This window comes from Lepus europaeus, chromosome 13 (assembly GCF_033115175.1).
Source record: "Lepus europaeus isolate LE1 chromosome 13, mLepTim1.pri, whole genome shotgun sequence".
NCBI lineage: Eukaryota > Metazoa > Chordata > Mammalia > Lagomorpha > Leporidae > Lepus > Lepus europaeus.
In genome coordinates, this window is record NC_084839.1 from 42169450 (window position 1) to 42192873 (window position 23424).

Genomic DNA, 23424 nt, shown 5'->3' on the forward strand with positions numbered 1-23424 from the left:
GGTGACAGATGTGCTCCTGAAAAACTCTGAATGAGTGCTTTTATTTTTAAAACTGGAATCTGAGATTTGAGCTGCTCCAAGGGTGGGAAGCTGAAGTGTTATTTAAAGGAGATGTGTGGAGGAGCCCTTATGGGAGAGGAGGACTTTGGGTTTTTTTTCTCCCCTGTTTTCAAAAACTGCTTCATTGAGGTATGATTGACATAAAATTCAGTGCCTCCTTTTCAAGTGTGTGGCTTGATGGGTCCTGTCAAATGCACACATTCTTGTAACTGCTACCCGCAAGGTAAGCCCCCTGCCCCACTCAGTGTTACTTGCCATACACTGGCCCCCTTCATCCCCAGGAGGTCGCTGGTGGGCTCTTTGTCACTCTGTTCATTTTGCTTGTTCTAGAATGTTCTAGAACATCCCATGCAGGAACTTGCACAGTGTGTGCTCTTTTCCTGTGTCGTCCAGGTTGTTGCTTGGTTCAGTGGTCCATGTGCTTCTGTTGCTGAGTCAGCCTTATTCCGTGGATGTGGCCTGGTTTACTAATTCATTTACCTGCTCCTGAACATTTGGGTTCTTTTCATTTGGGACTGTGAGGAACGAAGCTGCTGTGGACACTGGTGTCCAGGTGGATGGCTTCCCAAGAAAATCATTTCCATAATTCAACTGTGTAGATCCAAGTTTTAAGAAACATATTGAAGTGGTTTAAAATAAGGCAATGCATTCATTGAGCCGACACGTCCACATGTGTCCTTCCCACGCACTGGACAGACAGGGCCCTGCCCTGCAGGGATTTGCACTAAAGGCTGCGTCGGATCTTTGCAGGACAAGGGGTCTGAGAAAGAAGCAATCTTCCTCTCCCCTTTTTTGATGAGCGGAAGTGCTGTCCTAGGCCAGTTGACGGTGGAATCCTGAAAATGTTTGATGTCATGCGTGCCCTCTGCCTGAGTAGTCAGTGCTCTCTACTAACAGGGCAAGCAGCAACTTCCTCCCCAAGTCAAGTCTTTAACTTCATTCGCTGCTAGAAAACCCGCACCAGCAGCTGCCGAAGCCTTCCTTGCCCATGGCCGTGCCTCCGTGCGGTGTGCCCTCCAGACACTGCACCGTGGGGGTATGAGCTGCCTGAGGGCCCCCTACTCTTGGGAGACCTCCGTGCCAGGTGGCTTTGGGGACCGCAGAGTGCTTGCAGGGAGCACGGCCAGCCAGGAAGCAGGTGCGGGACTCGGGCAGCAGGGCTTCTTCTAGGGAGAGAATCCTGAATCTGCTCTCTTTGGCTTCCGCTTCTGCTCCTTCTGTTATCTAGGACAGGTGTGGTGCAAGCCCCTCCTCCTCCTTTCTGACCCTTTCCCTGCCTACCTTGTGCCTTTCTCCAAGCCTTTGTGCCTGAGAACAGCTGGAGAGGGAAACTTAGGTGGGGCAGGTGCGACCTTTGTGGGTGGTGGTCAGCAGTCTCAGGTGGAGGTCGAGCCTGTGGTTAGGAGGAAGCTTTGACTGTGGGACCTGCTTTCACTTGAACCCAGTCACTCATAGAACTCGGGCATGCAGACACCTGCAGATCCAATAGTCACAAAGAAGCAGGAAGCTCTTCTGATTTTGCTCCCCCTGGGCAGGTGGACTGAGAGCCAAGACTGGAGGCTGTGAGTTCGACTCCGTCAGGCACCTGCCAGCTGCCCAGCTCCAGGGGATGCAGTGGCAGAGCCCAGATGTGAGTGGTGCCCCCTGCAGTTGTGCGGCTGTGGACCCAGCCTTGCACACCATGCATTGGCCGCTTGTCTTCCTTACCCTCCGTCTTCTCATCTACAGAATGGCTTAATTGTGAAGAACAAGTGAGGTAACACATGGGAAGGGCTTTGGGAAGGGTTGGGCACCACCCAGAACCTGTCCCCTCCGCTGTGAGTCGTTTTGCTTCTCAATGTTGCTTTTGCAGGGGCTTCTCCAGGGTGGGCTGTTTCCCGGTTGCTTTGTGCTTAATTCAGATGAGTGGAGATGCATGCGAGACCTTCCGCTGGGACGGGGTGGAGCGTGGTGGTGTTAGAGGCATCACTCTGCCTTGGAGGGGTCTCACTCGGGGGAGTTCATCGTGCCTGCAAAGGGCAGTGAGACGGGGCTGTCTCCAGGCTGGAGATGCAGGGGAGGAAGGAGCAGGCACCTTGGACAGGGCTGTCAGGGAACACTCGTGGCCCGGAGGATCTGGGGGCTCAGTCGGGGCCATCTCTCCTGTGCACGCCTGGCAGACCTGGGTGGGGAACCCCTGCTGAAAGCTCCCTGCACCCTGGGTTTCCTTTTTTATTTTTAAATCTGGAAAGTAGGGATATTAAACGCAGGTGTAAGGCATCCAAAACGCTGTCTCAGGCACAGTAGGTGCTCAGAAAATCTGCAGTTCTCTCCCATCCCTTCTCTTGTGAGCACTTCAGGGCTTCTGACGTCTAGCAGTGTAGCCTTCCTTACTCCTGGGTGTCCCCTAGATTGGGGACAGTGCTCTTGCCTTTAGCTATTTATTTAAAAATTTCACTTATTTATGTGAGAGGCAGAGAGGGAAAGAGATTGATTCCATCTGTTGGTTCCCTCTTCAAATACCCGCAGTGGCCAGGGTTGGGCCAAGCCCAAAACTGGGAGCCAGGAACTCAGCCCAGGTCTCCCATGCGGGTGGCAGGAACCCAATCACTTGGGCCATCCCCACTGCCTCCTAGGGTGTGCATCAGCAGGAAGCTGAAGTCAGGAGCCGGAGGTGGGTATTGAACCCAGGCACTCTGACAGGGAACATGGGCATCTGACCTGCTGGGCCGAATTCTGCCCCCTTAGATCTTTGGTTGATATCCTCAACACTGTAAAGTCCTCAGGTCTGCTGGAACAACATGTGATACCAGTTATTATCAATCAGGGTAAGAAAACGCCTTTGTTGTTTGGGGGAGGTTTGTTCTGGGAGAAAGGATGCTGGACTAAGAAGCAGGAGACTGGCGACTTGGATTTTGAAAACAACAGCATCAACAGTGCCCTCTGCGCTGGGCACCACGCTGAGCACTTTGCAGAAATTACCCATGTAACCTCACGCCAGCCGGCATGGCTCCGGAACTGGGAGAAGCTCCATTTCCCTGGCAGGCAACCCGAGCTCAGGGAGCAGAGTTGCCAGTTTCAGGCCACGTAGCCAGTAAGTTCACATGTACTTAGTATCTGCTAAGTGCCAAGTGTTTGCATGTACGTTCCAGGCAACCCGTTTCACAGATGGAGAAGCTGGGGCTTGGGGACAGTGAGGTAACTCAGTGGGTGAGGGACCTCAGCGCAGGTCTGACACCTGACGCTGTAGATGTCTTCCACGCTCTTCAGTTGCCAAAGACATCATAGCTAGAGACTCATAGTCAGCGAACACAGAGAGAGGACCCGGGAAGACTGCTGAGTCAGGGCATGGGGGCCAAGCAGATCTAAGGAACTGGGTTGTACCTGGGACAACTGGGCAGCACCAGAGCGCAGGGGCCGGGGTACAGCACTAACCCTGGGAGTGGCAGGCGGGAGGTGGCAGGCAGGCCTGCCCCTCTGCACGGAGTGCCAGCTGCCTGGTGCTGATGCTGACAGCTTGCAGGGTTGTGTAGGGCCGGGCACCCACACTGCTTCGTCATCCAGGCCATGGGATCATGCTCAGCATTTGGGACTCCACGAATTGGGCCCCGAAGTTGCTCCATACTGCCGCCCCCTCCCCCAGCACCTTTTAGAAATGGTGACCCCTTGACACTGGATACCCACCACCCTCCCTGGAGTCACAGGAACTCCTCTTTTGGCTGGCAGGGGCTCAGCCAGAGCTGCGCAGCGTCCTGCCCAGGCAGGCTGCAAAGCTCTTTGTGGCTTTGGGCGTGCTGAACAGCTTAATTTCTGTGTTTCTCTGGGAAATGCAGTTCACCAGCTCCGAGGCAGCAGTGGGTGCGCAAATGGTTTCTGATTGCTATCTTGAATGTTAATATCCTAATACTTGTTATCGGCCATGACCTGTCCTCCCTGCCCCGAGCTCGCACTGCCCTGCCCGTCTCATTCCTCTGCGGTCTTCCTCTGCTTTTCACAGATAGCATTGTACTTGGCCGCGGAGTCCCCAGTCGTGGGAAATCCTTGACTCTGAGGAAGCGTTTCGTTTTGCCAGCGGGGTTTCGTAGGGATGATCTAATCTCTAAAAGGCATACGTTATTTAAATTCCATGCTTTGGGGCAAGGGGGGCCCTGATATTTTTGAACTTTGGCAGGGACAGGATTCTGGTTTGGCTCCATTCAGTAGAGCCAACTGTTGGTTTTCCTGCTTTTAATTCCTTGCAGGGCTGGGTCAGACTTGTGGTGGGGGTCAGTCCCAGTGGGGAGAACTCTGGAGAACATTTTCTTGACCCAGAAACCTAAAATCGTGGACTCTCAGGGCAGAAGGAATGAGAAAACTCATCTCTTGGAGTCGCCAGGTTGTTACTCGGCTCCCATCTGTTTTCCCGACGTGGAGGGAGCAGTCCCGTGGGGTTCCTGGCAGAGCAGTACAGGTCTGTTCACCGCACCCCTTCTCCCCTGTCCTGGTGGAGAACCTGAGCTTGCTCCCGTGGCCTTCCCGGGAAGGCACTGCAGGTGCCTTGTTGGAGAAGGGGAAGATTTTAGAGAAGGCTGAAGTGCTCAAGCTTCCAAGGCTAAATCTGGAAATGAAGGGATGCTCGTTAGTGGCTCTGGAAGCTGGGCCGTGTGTTGGGGGGTACTGGAGCACCTCCATTCCCCTGGATGTGTCTTTGCCTCCCGAGGAGCATGTGGTACTCATGGTGGCACCCCCTCATCGGCCCCTCTCCGCTGGTTGGAGTGCCATTTTAGCGTGGATCCCATGCCTGCCAGTCTTCTTGGTGCCTTCCGTGGTGGGGTGACTGATACCAAAATAGGCCCTGGAAGTTCTGAACATAGAGGCTTTTCCCACCTCCAGAAATCTGTGCTGGGTGTCTCCTAACAAAGAGTGAGCTGAGGAGTTGAGATTGTGTAGCAGGAGAGAGAGACAGAGACATGGACAATATGCTACAGTTGAGCAGGAGCCATGGTCAGGATGTGTCTGGTGTTTTCTAGAATCCTGGGGGGCAGGGGGTAATCTGATGGGGCGTGTCTGGCAGGGCTTCAGAGAGGAGGCCATAACTAACCTTGACCTTGGCGGAGGCTGTGACCACCAGACTGATTCTTCCCAAGAATTATTTGCTCAATGTGTGTCTGTTCTTTGCTGGGAACGAGAGAAAAGGAAAAAGAAAGGATGGTGGTTCCTGCCTTTAAGACAGTCACAGTTTGCTGGGGAGAGAGCCTGGTGCTTATGAGAGCAGGAACACTGTGCATACACAGCTGGGATTTCGGAGCCAGGGAAAACCAGCAGGCGGATGCGGTGACCCAGGGTCTCCGTCACAGAGGACACGGCGTCAGATCTTGCAGAGACGCCTTCCTGCCAAGACGCCCAGGTCTTCGACTTTGCCCCCATCCCAGGCTTTCGTCAGCCTGGTTCTGCAGAATCAGAATCATCAGCTGGACTTCCAGTGGGGCGGGAGGAATCAGGGTGGAAGGAGATAGTCAATGTGAAGCAGTTAGCGGTATTGACTCCCCTCATAGCCTGATAGAATCCGGGGTTTGCAGAACACCAGTGCAGCCAGTGGACAGCGTGAGCGTGGTGAGCACCACACGTTTCCTGCTTTGCTTGTGTTGCTTCTTGCACCTTGAATGGCTTCCCTTTTTTAGCCCTGAGAGGACTTCCTGGACTGCTCTTGTGCCCCGTGTCAGGCTCAGAAGGAGTCTTGTCCGCTGTTCTCTGTCCCCGTCATTAATCTGGGTTCAGCATGGTTCTCTTTCACTCCCCAGTGAGACTGTAAACACCTCAAGGGCAAGGGTGCTGTTTCATGCTTCTCTGGTTTCCCTGGGGAGCAGTTTGTGTAGGATAAAACACATGTGTTTCTTTAAGATGTCTTGGTGCTGATCTTCGAGCACAGTTTTCCTGTCTGTAAAATGGGATCATACAAGGGTTTTATTTATTTATTGTTTAATTTTCCTTTAATTTGAAAGGCAGGGAGATACAGATATAGATGAACAGATCTTCGATCTGCTGGTTCACTCTCCAAATGCATGCAACAGCCAAACCTAGGAGCTGGGAATTCAGTCCAGGCTTCCCACATGGACGGCAGGGACCCAAGTACTTGGGCCTTCATCACTTGCTGCCTCCCAGGGTGTGCATCAGCGGGAAGATGGAGCAGGGACTGGAACCCAAGCACTTCTGTATGGGATGTGGGTGTTCCAAGCTGGGTCTGGACCACACAAGAGTTTTTAAAAATGTGACAGCATTGACATCTTGGGCTGGGCGAGTCTTTGTTATAGGATCTGTGCTTAGCTGTGGCTTAGCCATGTCTTTGTCCTCCACCCATTAGATGCCAGTAGCAGCATTCTCTCTCCAGTCGTAACAATCAAATATACCTTTAGAGGTCTGTCAAGTGTGCCCTGTGGAACAAAGCTCCCAGCTGCGCTGCCTCCAACCTCCCAGTGCTGCCGCGGAAACACAGGAGGCAGCCTCCGGCAGCGTTCCTGCCCCTCCACTCCCGAATCAGCCAGCACTCGACACTCTTCTAGGTTGCGGGATTGCATGGAGCTGTCTCTCGATTTTAGCAGTCAGGGGTAGAAATCTGGGCCTTTCTGGTTGGCCGCACAATGCACTAACAGAGTTGCTGTCATTTTCTCGATTGCAGATTGATCTGGAGCCAGAAGGAAGAGTGTATGTGATCATCGATCTTTCAGGATCGTCGGGTGAAGGTAGGAGAGCGTGACCTCTTCTCCTTTGTCATCTTCTGGTGACCCTGTGTCTTCCGGGTCTCTCCCTTCTCTCTTTGGCTGGGACGTATTTACAGTGACATTTAATTAATTGGTGTGCTTCAGAGGAAGAGGTTATTTTGAAGATGCATATGCCTGTACCAAAAGGGACCAGCCATCTGTTAATTTTGGTGGAGCAGAGGGAAGATTTTTGAGTGACTTAGCGAGGCCAGTACAACAAGGCGTTTTGGCATGCTGTGTGCACGGCACACTTTGGCGCAGTGGCATCCTCTCCTGGTTGGGGGGGGGGGCTCGTGGGTGTGTTTGGGGGTGAGGGTGGGGGAGGGGGATGCGCTACGGGAAGCAAGCCAAACCAGTTGGTGTAACGGTACTCAGAAGTGACACAGCAAGATGACAGCGTCAGAACCTTGCTTCTGTGGAGCTGGTGTAGAAGTGCTGCCTCCCTTAGCGCGCTGTATTCGGCACGAGCTCTGCTCTTAAGGAGAAACGCTGGGAGGGAGGGAACATCTGCTCCCCACTGGCTGACGGGATGGCAGAAGATCGCCTCCGATACTTGGATTTGCCTTCTCTCACACCATCGTCTTTCGATCCTTTCTTTGCTCACTTAATACCTTTTAAGGGTTTTTGGGTAGTGAGGGCTGAGCAGTCGGGAAGGAAACTAGAAAATAAAACCTTGTCCAAACAGGACTGACATGATGGTGGCTGGTGGAAGCTCTGGAGAAAGTCGGGAATCAGGGCTGAAATGTAGTTATGGGGACCATCTTTCCTCTCCACCTCTTCTCTCTGCCCTCCCCGCCCCCCGCAGGCGGCACAACAGTTGGCTTTAATGGCATGGCAGAGAGTTTAGGAGACCACAGCTGGTTTCTCTTGGCATGGAGGGAAAAAAAATGGAGTTTGGGGGCAGTGTCCCGAGAGAGAGAGAAGAGCAACACTCAGCTCTCCTGGCTGGAAAACTGGGGTCTTTCATAAAATCTCCCTAGAACACTGGGGGTCACATGCACAAAATTATAGCCCAATGCAGAGTCTCTTGTTGAAAAATAGGAGAAGAGATTATGGAAACAAATTCAAAAGGGCTGGTCAAATGATGCACTTGAGTGTGGTGCCTGATTATTTTTATTGAGCTAATTGAGCACCTGTTCTCAACAGGTGTTTGGAAGACTTCAATAATTGTGCCTATGGGGTTCATAATACAGTGCAGCTCCCTTATAACAGATTTCTGTGCTTGGGCCCAGGGTTAAAACTTGAAGCAACCTTCCAGAATTGGTTGCTTACATTTTTCTGCTCTGGATTGCAATTCCATTTTGGCATTTCCAACTTCACTTCTCTGCTCTCAGCTCCGAACAGCCCAGAATAGAACCTCTTGTAGGAGATTTGAGGATTTAAACAATATTTGGTATGAAATGTTTGAGACCTACAAAAGGGCCTAAAGAAAAATAAAAGGAACTCCAGTGTACCCACCACTTAGATCAAGAAATAACGCAACTGGAAAGGTGTAGCCTCATAGATGCTTTTTGCACCACATGTGTTTCAAATGGAGCGTGCTTCAGGTTTTACTTGGGCTCCTGATTGTGGATACTGGTGCAACAGTATCTTGATAGGCAAAACCAGGGCCCCCTTTTCCTTCCATACTCTCTATGCAATGGGATAATTAATTAAATATGTATTTCCTGTGCCAAGATGCTGGGCAACAAACGACAGGCTCAGATCATTCTCTTTTGCTTTGAAAAGATTAATGACTTGCAAAATTATAGAAGGCACCCCTTTTTACATTAGGGGGAAAGGAGATGGACAGTGAATGAATGAATGCATAAATCAGGAGCAATTGATTTTTTTTCTTCCTGCTGCTGTGGCTTATTGCATGTGAATAGCCAAAGCGATTTTCATTGGACCAAATTCTGAATCTTTTTTTTTTATCTCTTTCATCTAAAGAAAATAGAGTTTACTTCAGAAATGCTGACATATGCCAGAAGCCGTAAGTGCTAGCATGTGTTGCTCTGGAGAAAGGAAGGCATCTTTCCACTCTGCGTTTCTTGCTGTTCCTGGACTGGAGAGCCTTTCCCTGCTGGTGGGGAGGACTCTGAGTAGCCTCTTCTAGAAGCTGATCCTGTATTCCCCCTGCGTGGGACATACCTGTTCACACAGTCCTGTGCCTGGCCCTGTGAGAGCTTCCGGCTCAGAGGCGGTTCTGGTTTTGGAAAGGTTGGGAGGTGAAGAGATGACGTAGTGGGTGGGAAACCCCGCCCCCGTCACCTGGCCAGTGTGGGCAGGGCCTGGGGTGAAACAGTGTGGCCACGGCCACCCTCTTGGATTTACACACTGCGGGCATTCACAGATCCTTGCTGAAGATCCCTTTCCCGAGTGCATGCAGCCGACTCTCAGTTCCATGAAAGGGTAGAAAGAGAGTTGAAATGAGGCGTAGCTGGGGTTTCACCGCTCTCCTTTCCTGCCATCAAGCATCTCTTCAGTTCGTCTATGTCGAATGCTCCGGCTTCATCAATGGAAAAAATATATTCATGGAAATTGCACAAACTACAACACATGCAAATTGCGAGGAGCTCAGGGAACGGTGTGGGGGTGAGATGGTGTGAATACACCCTCTTCTTCTAGGATGTGCCAATGGATTCTTTTTCTTGCTAACATACAGTTAGCAAGCCTGGGCTAAAGCAGGAGCTAATGTGATTTCTAGCTGTCTAATAAAATTCCACTGCTTGCATGTCCTGTGCAGGTCACCATAATGGGATTTGACTGGTGTGTGCTTTAGCTAAACCAGGCAACCTAATCCGAGATGTAAGGGGTCAGGCTGGATGACAGTTTAGGTCATTTCCGGTCATGAGATTTGATCTTTGGGTATAATTTGCATAGACATCTGGCGGAGCTCACAGCTGAGTGCTGGCTAATATCTACAGGAAGTAGAAGTTGAAAGCAATGAACTCTTTGGCAGGTACGGTGCAGATATGAGCTACTTTATCCCAAGTAGCGAATCTACTGCGAATGTTCTTGTGTAAACCTCCGATCCCAGGGGCATAGTGTTTTGCTTCTATCATAAAGAGTAGTCACAATGGTTCCTGATAAGCAAGACATGGTTCTGCAGGCTTGCTATGTACTTAAAACATAATTAACCCAGGTAACAGAAGCAAAACTAGTAATTCTCAAGTGTGCAACTGATTGTTTCCTGCTATATCTATTTGTTACTATTTCTTCCTTTGCTGTGACGTAATTTATAAGCTATTTCTTATTCTTTATAATAATTTACCAATGTACCATAAGCCACAGGTGTCTCAGTGAGGGAGGGTGATGACCTGACCTGGGGAGCTCCGGGCCCTGTTCCCCTACCTTCCATCCAGGTGTAGTGCTCATCCAGAGAGTTCTTCGGAGTTTAGACCCACGATGGAAATAGCAAGAACTGGGTCTCACTGGGATGCTTGTATCACAATAAAACACAAAGGCTACAAGATGAACTGCATGAGTTTTGCAACACAGACATCACAAACGTGCAGTTAAGTTTCGGAGGGATTGTGTATCGTGGAAGTGGAAGATAGGGAGCAGGGAGCAGGATCGATACTTGTCTCACTTGCAATACAAAGTGTTTACTCTCCTCCTGGGAATGATGGCAGAGAGAGGGGAAGGAGCATGAGCCCCGGGAGTCCATCAGACCTGGGTCTGAGTTCTGGCTGTGGTGCTTCATAGATTCTATCACATTTGTAGATATGATCACAGCATTTACGACAGGGACTGTGCTAACCCTGCTGTAAGAACAGTGCCTTCGCACGTAGGAGCTGCTCAAAGACCCGAGGGCTGGGAGGTGGTCATAGCTCTGCTCAGTGCCCCATGTCCCCTTTGGAGCAGTGGGCAGAGTATACAGGGAGGCAGTTTGTGGGCAGGTCTCTGATTCTGGCCCGTGGCCCACTCACAAGACTCAAGAACTAGACCAGATAACAGAGAAGCATCTTGTAAGCACAAGATTGGGAATCCCAACATGCTTGGGACAAGAAGTGCTTGGGAATTCTTTGTTCAGATTTTGGAATATTTTCATATGTATAATAAGATACCCTGGGGATGGGACTCACGGGTAAACATGAAATGCATTGGTGTTTCTTATATACTTTCTAGACCTAGCCTGAAAGTAACTTTGCACATTTTTAGTGCACCAGGGCTCCATCACAGGAGGGCGGATGTGTAGTTTTCCACTTGTGGCATGAGGTTAGCAGAGAAAGTTCAGATTTCGGAGCATTTCTGATTGTGGGTTTTAGACCAGCAATGTTCAGTCTTGAGAACAGGGGATCTGGTGCGGGATGTTGAAGAGCTGTGGGGGTGGGCCATGAGATTGCTTTCTGCCTGCTGCAGAACTTTCTACCATGCGTCCCTTTGTCTCTCTCTACCTGTCCCTCAAGGAGGAAATTTCCAGAAGCGCATTCTGCAGGAGCTCTGAGCCACTAGTTTGCGTTCTCATTTGGAAGGGTTGGGAGGTGAAGAGGAGAAACTTCTTGTCAGAACCTGGCTCGCCCATCTCTGCTCAGAGCAGACTGAGAACATGTGGTTCCCATACTCTCACCAGCCCCCTCATAAAAGCCTTCATATGTTTGAAGACACTTATGAAACCTCTCTTCTTCAGGCTGCATCAAGCAAATCCCTTAATGTTTCAGAAGGGATGTTTTAGAAATCTTAACTCTTTATTATAGCTCTCTTCTGGACTTTTTTTTTAGCTTGCACAGGCAGACAGACATAGTGAAACCAGCTTTGCATGGTTCTGGAATGATAATGTTTGTAGGGGTTTTAGCTTTACTGGGTGTGTGGCACTATTACCTTTATGTGGGAGATGGTGAGGTCAGGAGGCCAACTGATGTGCCCAAGGCCAGAAGATTCATTACAAGGACCTGTCGGGTCCAGATCCCAGCCTATGCTCCAGGCCCCTCGTCCAAATCATGGCCCCGGTAGTGAGTTGGCCAACACGGCCATGACTTCCCTGCTTCTCTTTTTATTGTAGTTCTTTTCCTCAGAAATACAAAGCCCAGGTTCTTGGCTTTGGATCCGGAGGTGACCCAGAGAGTCCATTTCATAAGTAAGCAGATCTTTTTCCCATTCTTGTGGGAAGGGAAGCTCTCTTGGTCCCAGTTCAGGACTGATGGGACCCTTCTAAAGCTCTCCGTGCTGAAGATCCATGACAAAGTTCTGGCTTGCAGCTGGACTATTGGAGATCACAGCAGGATGGTGACCCGTCCTCCTCCTTCGCCATGTTAGCTCCATGCTCGAAGAGTCCTGTGTCCAGGACAAGCATCAGAACACTGCCTTCTGGGTTGAAATGAGGTGGCTGGGGCGGGAGGGCAGGGCTTGCTGTTGACACTGCCTCATCCAGTAGGCACTGTAGATCTAGATAGCATCTCTCAGATTCCAGAGCCCTGCAGAAGCTTCGGGAATCCTAGGAATTCTTCTTTCCTTCTAAATTCGTTATTGAATCCAGTGCTTTCTGGTTATCAGACCATTAAAAGGAACCACTTCTTCAACTGAACAGTCATCAGCCATGCACCTCTACCAGTGTGCCTTGCTTGGTGCTGGTGCTGGACCGCGGATGGGAAGTGGACACTTTGTAAGACATGGCCTTTGCCTTCAAGGAGCTCTCTATTGATTAGAATCTAAGACTTCCTGGAAGAAAGCATTGGGAAGTAATGCAAGGCAACATCACAGAGAATGCTCCTTTGGGTGTTTTGGAAGTCCTCCTAGTGGGAATAAATCAGGGCTGGATAACCCAGGAAAACTTCAAGGAGGCAGGGCATGGCCTGGAATGGAACGAGTGGCAGTCTGGATTGGCAGAGAAGCAGGGAGAAGCTGTTCCGAGTACAGCGAGTCATGTTGTCATTGTCAAAGACCATTTGAAGCTCTTGTTTTAGGCATGGCTGGAAGACAGGATAAATTAGAGATGCAGTGTGTGTGTTTCCTAGGAGCACGCAACAGAGATGAGCATCAGGGTTGCAGGCGGAAATGTTCATGCTGTGAAATGCCTAAAATGATTAATCCATGTGCGAAGGTTGAAGCAGAGCCTTCTGGGTATGACTTCATGGTCAGGGCCTCTCTCTCACCCAGACATCCAAGAAGGAGGAGTGTCCTAGGCCAAGTTTGGTCAAGCCCAATTCACTGGGTGGAGGACAGCTTACAACCACAGCACTTATATGTTTAGAAGATCAAGCCCAGGTACAGGAATCCTTTTGTGGTCATTTATTTTTAACATTCTTATTTTTGTCCCTTATAAATCTCAGAGAGTTATGGTCATCACTTGACTGTTATCAGCATTCTCCTTGCTAGCTTTTCCCAGGGATCCCGAAAATCAGGTCAGAAACTTTCACGCTTTCGTTTTGCAAGTTTTTTCCAGCTTCTCATAAGAAATATTACTTGAGAGGTTAAAGGGAGTCCCCGAAGAGGGGACTGAGAAGCCATACCCCAGCTCAAGGTGCTGACCCAGGTCCCTGCAGTGAGATGCCTTAGGCAGCAAGGTTCCAGTCCTGCTCGCGCCATGAGTCCCCCAGACTTGAGTGGACATGTCACATCCTTCAGTAGTTCCTGGCATCCAGAAAACAGTAGAAGAACAAAACCCAGAGGCTCAAGAACATTGTTGTTACAATATACTCCCCAGAGCCCCCCAAACCTCAGCACAACTACTTGCTGCTGCCAATACCCAGACACAGGGAACAGGCCCCTTAGTCTGGCTCCATCATTTGTCCTGCCAGAGTAAGACTTGTTCCTAGAAGTGTTCACATGCATCAGCTGAGACAAGGGAATCAGCTTGAAAACAGCGAGCATCAAGCCCCTTCAAGGAGGAGTTTGTAATGTCACAGAGAGACATCGCTAAAACGCTGGATGAGAAATAAGCCAAGAAGCCCTCATTTCCTTCCAAATAGCCTCGAGATGCACAGCAGTTCCTCTGAAATGAATCATGCGTGGTTAACAACACCAAATGCCAACCATTAGCAGATGAAAAACAGAATTGAGGCCTGAGTGTTTGAGAGCAGAGCTCTTCGCAGTCGCTGCGAGAGCCTCCTTCTGCTCTGCAGTGGTGAGAGCAGACAGATCATTGCTGTTCCTTGTGTGCCTGTGCACTAATGAAGTAATTTAAGAAGCAACAGTCATGTCGCAGCAGTAGCGTATGGAGAAGGGTGGGTGTCCCATGTGGATGCTTAGGAAGTGGGGCTCCTGGCTCCTTGCAACCCTCTTGTTCTGGCCCCATTGTCTTGCTGTGCATCATTTCTGTGTTCCATAAGGAAGATTGTTTTTGGGAAATTCATGTTTGTGGCTCAGATCCCGCTTGGTCAGAGCGGCCTATAATTCAGTCATTTGCTGTTGTCGATGTCCCTGTGATTTGCCTTAAAAGAAAAGGATATTTACATTCATCTAACCTAATTGAGTGAGTTGTCTTTCAGGACCAATTATTCTATTCTTTTATCCAATTGAAATTGCCCAGTGCTGACAGTTTCATTGATTTTCCTTATTACCTGGCTTTGTTGAAACATTCGCATTTTCATGATCAAGTGCCTCACCATCATTAATGGAGCCGCCAACACTGGGGCTTTTATCTTCCTCCTTTATTATAAACCTTTGCTGGGAGCCTGGGCAGGCAGGTGCCCACGTGCACCTGGTGGGAAGGAATGGCTCTGAATTAGCTATTTGGACTCCCATTCACCCCCAGTTTCCTTCCTTGGAAGCATCCTTTATTTTATGTACGAGGCCCTGGGGGTACAGACCTACTGATCAGGAGCTTTCCTCTCCGGAAGTTGGCGCTGTGATGGAAGGAGGCGAGCAACAGACCACTAAGCACGGGAGTGTGTTTGAGCCATTGGATAGCTGTTGGCAGGACAGGGTTCAGGGGACACACTGGGGAGACTCCCTTCCATCAGAGGCTCCTCTTTGAGTGGGCCACCATGAACACGTCCACAGGATTGCTTTACATCCGCACGACAGCCCTGAAATGCTGGGAATGACAGGTGTCCTCTTTCTTGGGTCGAGGAAAAATCCAAACAGAAGATAAAATAAACAGGGGCTAGGAATTGATTTACCTGAACTTGAACTTTTCAAGGATATGTGTGATGCATACTTATTCATTCTTTCATTCATTCATACAGCTGTTGGGTGCCTGCTGTACACTGGTTACTCTGCTCAGGGGTGAGGGCACAGCCATTAACAGTATGCACAGAAATCCTTGCCCAGGTGGGGTGTGCACTCAAGTGAATATGTGTATGTGCCCCTGTGCATGCACGGGCCTCAGCTTTCTCTGCAGTGACCCATTGCATGCTGGGAACAGGGGTTGTGTCTGGGGAAGGGGGAATTGGGGAATAAAGGAATGTGCTTCTCGAGTCTAATTTTGTTTCTCTTTCCCATGTACATATGTGTATGAGCTTAAGAATTACTTAGAAATTAATTTCTAAGAATTACTTAGAAATTTTGAAAAAAGAAAATACTTAGGAATTAGGTGGAAATGTGACCATTCCCATAGGGACAGTGACTTCAGGGACAAAAGTTAGAACAAAAAACCCTGTCTGAATCTATAGAACCAATCATCTAATGGCAGGAAGCTCCAGAATCGTGCTCTCTACTCATTGACTGCTCAGCAGACCCATCCAGTATGTACTTGCATAGACTGATATTAGGGATTTCCTTGGACTGCGCCTCTCCCTGTGGACCGCATGCTCCCGACTCGGAGAGGAGGGTTCGATGCGCGGGACCACTCCCCGGAGTGGGTGGTGAGAGATACCCTCAGTGCAGTAACTCCGCAGAGCACCTCACCTTTGCTTGCACCCTGCACAGTCCCACTGTGGCGTGCTAGCGGCAGCACTGGCCCAAGCTTGGTCATCTCCACAGCTTTCCAGGCTTTCTTGTTTGTTTCCTGACATTGAAAATAACAATGATGGTCTCAGAGGGGAGACACTCTCTGTCACAGCATCTCACCACCATTCCTAGCAGCCACTAGGAGGGCTGAACTCAGGGTGACTGCAGTCCCCTTTCGGGTGTGCTACTGCGTATTACTGGAACCTGCATCTGCGTTCCGGCTCCTTATTGGTTCACTCCTTGCTTGACCCATTCATTCAGCAAGCGTACCGGGAGCCTCTGGTCGGCCAGGCCCCACGCCAAGGATGATGAAGACAGCCCGTGCCCTCTGGGAGCTCCCCAGTGGGAGGCAGCCAGTCAGGGTCACGTGCTGTGCATGCGCCCTGGTGGCCTAGTCTGTATGCAGAGAGGGGATGGCCGTAACGGCTCCATCTAGCTCTCTAGTTCTGGGTCAAAACCGAGAAGTTTGCACATAGCTGGGCACCTGGAAGGGTGACGTGGGAGAGAACCTTTCACAAGGCAGATCTCTGGGCAGAGATGCATTATTCTCTGCCCAGCTGGAGCTGCCAGGTGTGTTTACCACCCCTGTTTCACATGATGGGAGAGGGAGACTTCAAGTGTGCAAGTCTGTGCATCACCCTGGAATCCTGTGCAAATGCAGATTCTGACACCTTGGGCCTGTGTGGGAGCCTGAGGGGCTGGGCTGCTACCCAGCCCCCAGAAGATGCCCGAGCTGCCGGTCTTCAGCCCACGCTTGGAGTCGTGTGGGACTGACCGTAGGACCCGAGATTTTCCCTCTGAGCCGTGCTGCGCAGGCGCCCGTTTCTGTTGAATGGAGAAGTATGAGGACGCTCTGGCTTCTGTCTTCCCGAATCCTCATCACTGAGTTCTTCTTAGAGTCGGGACTTCTGACTCCTTCTCCGGTTAAAATCTTCCCCCTCGCCCTTGCCCTTTCTGCCAGGGAAGGGTGTCGAGAAGATACTCAGCATTAACAGGGAGGCTGGGCAGTGCCCAGGCTATGGTTTCAGCCCTGGCTTCCGTTGTTCTCACGAGGTAAAAATGGATGGCATCGGTGTTCTTCCGAGATGAGCACAAGAACCAATTTATACCAGGAAGACAGAGCACTAAGTAACCCTTCTAAAAGCAACCAGTCAGGATATTGGATTTTTTTTCTTTTTGGTTTTGTATTTGTTTTTCTATAAATACCCTGAAGTATTGAGTGGTGCTTGAATTTGATCCTGCTGTGCTAATTTTCTCCTGGTTCCTGGGGCTTTAATTAAAATCACCCACCTAGGGACATTGCGAGAACTTACCTCTACGTGATCTTTCTCTGAGACAGGAACTTGCACCTGCTTTATATGGAGGGGAAATGCAGAGAGAGAGAGAGAGAGAGTGAGAGTTCTGGATTAAGTGCTGTGTACACTGTAGGGGCATAATTTTTACTTGTTGGATAAATGAAGGCATGACTAAATGAAAATAACAGGAACAAGTGTCACTTTCCAAGCAAACTATTGAGATAAACAAGGTGTTTGGACCGGCTTTGCTTTGGATAACTGGCTGTTCATATTCCAGGGTACAGTTACGTGGGTGGGCGTGGGCCTGAATGTTTAAGCTTTCTGTGCTGGGTACTTATTAGGGGCTTTCTGAGGCCACCGCAGTGCCTCTACACATGCCACAACCCCACTTAGAATACCCTGTCTCCTCCCTGTGCATTCAGCTACTTCTCTACTCATTTAAGGTTTGATTTTTACTTTGCTTCCTCCAGAGAGCCTTCCCACACTGGTCCACCCCACCTGCACCCCCTGCCTCGCGACACTGGATTTGCCCCTGTGGGCCTCTTTGCCTTTATATAACCGTGTCCTCATATGTTTGTATCACGGCCATAGTTAGAATCCAGCTTGTGCCCTGCTGTCCTTTTAAGTCACAGCCATTCAAGCCCAGAAGTTTCTGTAACATGGGCCCAGAGCTTAGAGCCGGCCCCAGGCAGGGAGGCTCCTGGCTAGTCTCCTGATTTGACAGGGCAGAGCTTAGAGTGTCAGTCTGTCCTTCTGACTACACGAAACCAGTAGGGGAGCAGGGGCTCTCTTTGTACTTGCAGCCTCTCAGGTGAGTGGGGAACCACATGTGCCGTCAGACCACCACGACCCAGCATGGAACAGGCTACCTCTAGGGACCCAGGTGAAGTCTCTGGGAGCCTGCTAGTGCACAGCCTTGTCTCTAGCGCTGGGCACGAAGCCCTGGATGAGTTACACCGAATTCAGCATTAAGCGGTCCTTTTATAGAAACCAGCAGCTTGGATTCTGTTCCTGGCCCTGGTACTAACCGGTCCACGGAGGGGGAACAAATCGCTGGGTAATTCTGGCCCTCAGCTGGCTTGCGCTGACAGCATTCATGGGCTGTAACTCAGCACACGCTCAGAATTTTCAATGCTGAGGTTGAAGACTTGCTGAAAATAGGTGTGGGTAAAACTTCTCAATCTCTCTACACTTAGTGCCAGGGAGTCAGACCTGGTTCTTCTTGGCCAGAGAACAGGAGGAGCCTAGGAGTGGGTATGACCTGGTGACTATCTGTTAGAACAGAGTGCCGCCAAGGGGTGTGTATGTGTGTGTGTGTGTGTGCGCGCGCGTGCGCTTGTTCTGTAGTTTCCTAGGGCCACTTTAGGACCAAAGGAATGACAGAGTTACCGCAAGCAGATTCACGCTAGTGTAGTATGTGGGAAAATCCTTGAACAGGCAGACCTTGCCAGCAGTTCAGTGTGCTTGAACAGAAAGTAGAGAATGCATCATTTCTGGAGGTATTCAAATAGAGACTGAATGAGCATTTCAAACTATACTAGAAAAGATTCATACATTAGCCAGAGGGCTGGACTGGATAATTGCAGTGATTTTTCTGATTTTAATCTACAAGTGTTTTCATTCTTCTCAAGGTTTCATAAGATCTGAGTATTTGTAATAAATGACTTCCATAAAAATTATATAAATGGAAACTTAGAAGGCAACTATTTATTTTATTAATAAAAAAATCCAGGGCCAACACTGTAAAAAGGTGGGGAAAATGGAATGTATGAAATAAAAGCAAAAGGCAATAAATAGGACCTCTGCCTCTATTTATAGACTACTTCAACAAGGGTAATTCAAAAGTTCATGGAAAATGCAATTAAAAGATTTTTATAATATGTGTTTTCCATGAAATTTTATACTCTCATATTTCTTGAAAATGTAGGCAAAAATGGAAATCTGAAAACCTGAATCTTACTACTTTTAGCGTAGCAGGTAAGCTGCCGCCTACAGCACTGGCATCCCATATGGTTCGAGTCCTAGCTGCTCTGCTTCTGATCCAGCTCCCTGCTGATGGCCTGGGAAAAGCAGCAGAAGATAGCCCAAGTGCTTGGTCCCCTGCCACCCGTATGGGAGACCTGGATGAAGCTCCTGGCTCCTGGTTTCAGCCTGGCCCAGCCCTGGCTGTTGTGGTCATTTGGGAAGTGAACCCACAGATGGAAGATCTCTCTCTCTCTCTTTCTCTGTATCTCCATCTCTCTTTAACTCTGCTTTCAAATAAATAAAATCTTTAAAAACTTGAATCTTGGGGCAAGCATGTGTCCTAGCACTTAAGACAAATCACATCCACACTGGAGATCCTGGGTTCAATTCCTGATGTTGATTCCTGACTGCAGCTTTCTGCCAGTGCAGACCCTGGGAGGCCGTGGTGGTGGCTTAAGCTGGGTTCCTGCTTTTCACATCGGTTCCCAGCTACTTGTTCCCAGACAAAGATCTTGGCCAGGCAATGACCCAGCCCTGGCCATTGGGTGCAATTGGATTCCCCACCTCCACTCCTCACTCACTCTGCTTCTCAAATAAAAGCAACAACAGCAAATCTGAATCATGGTTCTAAAGGGATAGGGAAGCCATTTGTTTGAATGGGCATTTAATTGTGTGAGCTCCTCCTCTGAAGGCTTTGTATTAAGTGAAAAAATGTCTTGTAACATCAGTATTCACTCCTTAATTTCTCTGTCATGTGGCTATGCATGTGGAGCTTGCTTAAAGAGCAGTCCCATGACCAGTTCACCCATATACAGTAAATTTAAAATAATCACAGATCATTGAAACTACTGTAGTATAACATCCTTAACCACTGGTTTGACAAGGATGTCAAAGTTACAAAACCGTATTTGCAGCAGTGCTGATATACACACGGACATTTCCTCCTATTCTTTCCTCTCTTTTTGCTTCTTACTTGTTAAACTTCTTATGTGGTGAAGTATTAAGTCTTTTTACTATAATGTAATTTTAAGATATGTTATCTCAAAAACTAGAAGCAAGAAAAAAGGAAAGAGAGTGGGAGAAAGAGAGGGGAAGGGAGGGAGGGAATATCATTATGTTCTTAGAATTCTATCTGCAAATCACACTGAATCTGTTAAAAACTAATAAAAAATTAAAATAAGAATATTTTTAAAAAGAGTGGCCCAATGGAGTCAATCTATGGACAGGTCCCTTCGGAAGAAAGGAAGATAGCAACAAAAGCCCCCAACTTGATAGGAACAGCCTTTGCTCATGCTTGTTCCTGTGGGCTGTGAGGTAGGGATTTTCTCCATAAACTTAGGAAAGTGTTGCATAGCAGCCACAGAACTGGGAAGAGATGGAAATTTCTTTGGGAAGGGTTGAGTTCACCTCAACACTAGAAGGGGTTTCCTTTTGTATAGAGACTTTCTCACCATGGTGGGTGATGTTTTGCATAAGTAGACTGGACAATTTGCTGCCTGTATGCAGTGCAGCCCCAGTGAGGCAGCTGGACCTCCCCGCGGCGTTGGCCTGCCTTCCATCTGACGTTGGCTGTTTTGCCTTCAGAGCTTTCACACTGTTGGTGGTTTAAGCTCTCAATGCTCACAAAAAAGGTGAACCCTTCCTTCCTCCAGAACAAGCAAACAAAAGCCAAAGGCAGAAAGGCAAATCTTACAAAGCTAGATGGAAGGCTTTCTTTTTTAAAGCTAATTATGGGGCTGGTGTTTTGGCTTAATGGGTTAAAGCCCTGGCCTGAAGCACCGGCATCCCGCATGGGCACCAGTTCTAGTCCTGGCTGCTCCACGTCCAATCCAGCTCTCTGCTGTGGTTGGGAAAGCACTAGAAGATGGCCCAAGTTTTTGGGCTCCTGCACCCACATGGGGGACCTGGAAGAAGCTCCTGACTTTGGATCAGCTCAGCTCCGGCCATTGTGGCCATCTGGGGAGTGAACCAGCATGGAAGACCTCTCTCTCTGTCTCTACCTCTCTCTGTAACTCTATCAAATAAATAAAAATGAATCTTAAAAAAAAAAGCAGTGTTTATCTTTAAAAAATCAAAGTATTTATTTTGAAAGTCAGATTTACAGAGAGAGAGAGAGAGAGGGAAAGACAGAGACGTATCTTCCATCTGCTGCTTCATTCTCTAGATGGCCGCAGCGGCCAGTGCTGGGCCAGGCTGAAGCCAGGAGCAAGGTCCAGGTCTCCCACGTGGGTGGCAGGGGCCCAAGTACATGGGCCATCTTCCACTGCTTGTTCTAGGCCATAGGCAGGGAGCTGGATCAGAAGAGAAGTAGCCAGGACATGAACCGGTGCCCATATGGGATGTCAGCATAGCAGGCGGCGGCTTTGCCGGCTACGCCACAGTGCCAGCCCCTGGCAGGCTTTCTCGAGTCCTGTGTTTGAAACATGAATAGCCAGGCTTGGTTAGTTCCCCAAGTTTGCATCTGGTGCTTCCTCAAAAGGCAACTGAAAGTCCTAGGGATGAAAGTCGAATGACTGAGTTAAACATTACCATGCGGTACTTGGTGACCATAGAACTAAAATTTTAGTTTTAGAACTAAAAACACTTTAGTTTTATAAAGTCCTCTCATTGGGTCCCATGTTTTGGACACACTCTGTGGCAACATGTCCAGAATTTTGTTCTCTTGAACTTTTTATGGACTTATTAAATTTTCAGTTGGTCGTCTGGGTGGCCTGTCGACCTGCTCTAGAGCTGGGAGGGTTGCAGGGAGACTGCAGATTGGATGCTTTGCTCCATCAGCCTCTCTGCTCTGGAGTGGAGGAGAGCCATCCATCTCATCCTGCTTTCTTAAGCCGTTGCTCTGGTTGTTTTTATAGGATGGGAGGCCAGAATGTATGTAAATGCTTGCACAACTTCTTTCGAGTCCAAGTTCTGTCCACGCAAGGACCGTGTCTCCTTTGATCTCTGCCGCACCTCCAAGGCCTGAGCCAGTGCCAAGACCCAGAGGCACTTAGGAGTTATTTGGGAAACGAATCAGGGTGTCGAGGAGTGACTGTGGCCCATGGTGAAGTGGTGGCGGGGCACAGCTGACTGGCAGGCAGGCAGGAGGCACCCTGGTGCAGTGTTCTTGCTAGCTGGTAGCAGAGCACCCGCGTTTGGCCTGTGTGGTGTCTGAGGGCTCCATGGTCGAAAGTCAAGAACTGCCTGTAATAGGTGGGTTTGGGGTGACCAGGGCCGCTGGCAGGGCAGCCGCAGCTTGGCAGAGAGGCTTCACCTGCTTAATTACAGAGGTCCTTCCCGATGCCTGACCTCTCCCTGCCTGTAATTATGGCCCCTGTGGCCACTTTAGTGCCGGGCCAACTAGAAACACCTAGCTCACCCGGAGAGGGACCTGTTTTGCTTTTATTTTTAATTTTTAAAAACAGAAATCAAACCAAAGCCAAGGGCTTTAGCATTTACTTCCTTTACTGTGGGAGGCCTTTGCCAGGTTTTTTTTTTTTTTTCCTTATAAAATGAACAAATTATCAGTTCTTTATTTGACTTTAGGAAAAAAAAAATACCCTCTGTGATTTGGTTCCCTTCAGTCTGTCCTTTGAGCTTAATTTAAATCAGCCTTGTCCTCTCTCCCACTGGAGAGAGGTTGGTTGGTTCTGGAATTCTGTGTTGGGTCAGGTGCCCTGCCACTGGGACCCCATGAGGATTTTGTCTCCAACCTTTCTCCCCAAAAGGTAGCAACTATCTTGGACTTTGTATTAAGCGTCTTCTTGCATTTCTTTATGGTTTTACTGCAGTTAACACTGGTGAAGTGGGGTGCTGTGCCTGATGACTGCCCTTGGAAGGGAAACGCCCTCAGGGGCGTAATCCACATCACCGGGCTGCATCCGGCCCCCATTTTTATATACAGTACACTTGCTGCATATTTTTTTTGTTATTGGAGCTGCTTTTGTAAATTACTTGGTACCTTATGAAATTAGTGTCTGTTTACTTATTATCTATGGCCCCTTTGGAATGTAAGCTCTTTGGGACAGGAGTTTTATCTGCCTTGTTTATCCTTGGTTTCCTAGCAATGTGGAGTGGCGCCTGGTATAGCGTAGGTGCACAGTGAGACTGCATCAGTGGTGTGAGTGAGTTGTGTGACCATTTGCCATGTAATCACCCAAATGCTGCTTTTAAGGGTTGCTGTTGAAGACTTACGTAGAGTACTGTGGAGTGTATCTCTGGCCTTTTCTTCCCAGCCTGGGTGGGTGGAGCAAGAGGAAGGGACTTGGGAGCAGAGAGCTCAGTTTTTAGACTTTTTAGAGGGGTTGGCCTCCTGGAGGGTGGGTTCCTAGGGCGAGACCACATTTTCCCGGGCAATTTTCTTTGCCCTTCTGTATGGTCGCTGTCAAGTTTGCTGCATTTTCAGACCCTGTTGGCTTTTGCTTTGTTGCTATAGAAACCAGAACTGGTAGTTTGGGGGAACTGTGTGTGCATGTGAGTACCAGGGAGGGGAGTAGTAGAGGTGGTGGCCATGGCCGTGGCTGTGCACAGAGTGAGGACAGTGGAAGATGGTCACCGTGGAAGTCTCTGAAGGACCTGCACATTCAGGTGGTTGCTCT

At 49.2% G+C, this 23424-nt stretch overlaps 1 protein-coding gene across 1 annotated transcript in view; it reads left to right on the plus strand.

Moving 5' to 3' along the window:
• The window catches only part of PRKCE (protein kinase C epsilon), a 503276-nt gene that overhangs the window by 174389 nt on the left and 305463 nt on the right, over positions 1-23424 (plus strand). The window contains exon 2 of the mRNA XM_062209377.1: positions 6695-6758. Coding sequence (XP_062065361.1) covers positions 6695-6758 — 64 coding nt within the window. The remainder of the gene's footprint in view (positions 1-6694; positions 6759-23424) is intronic.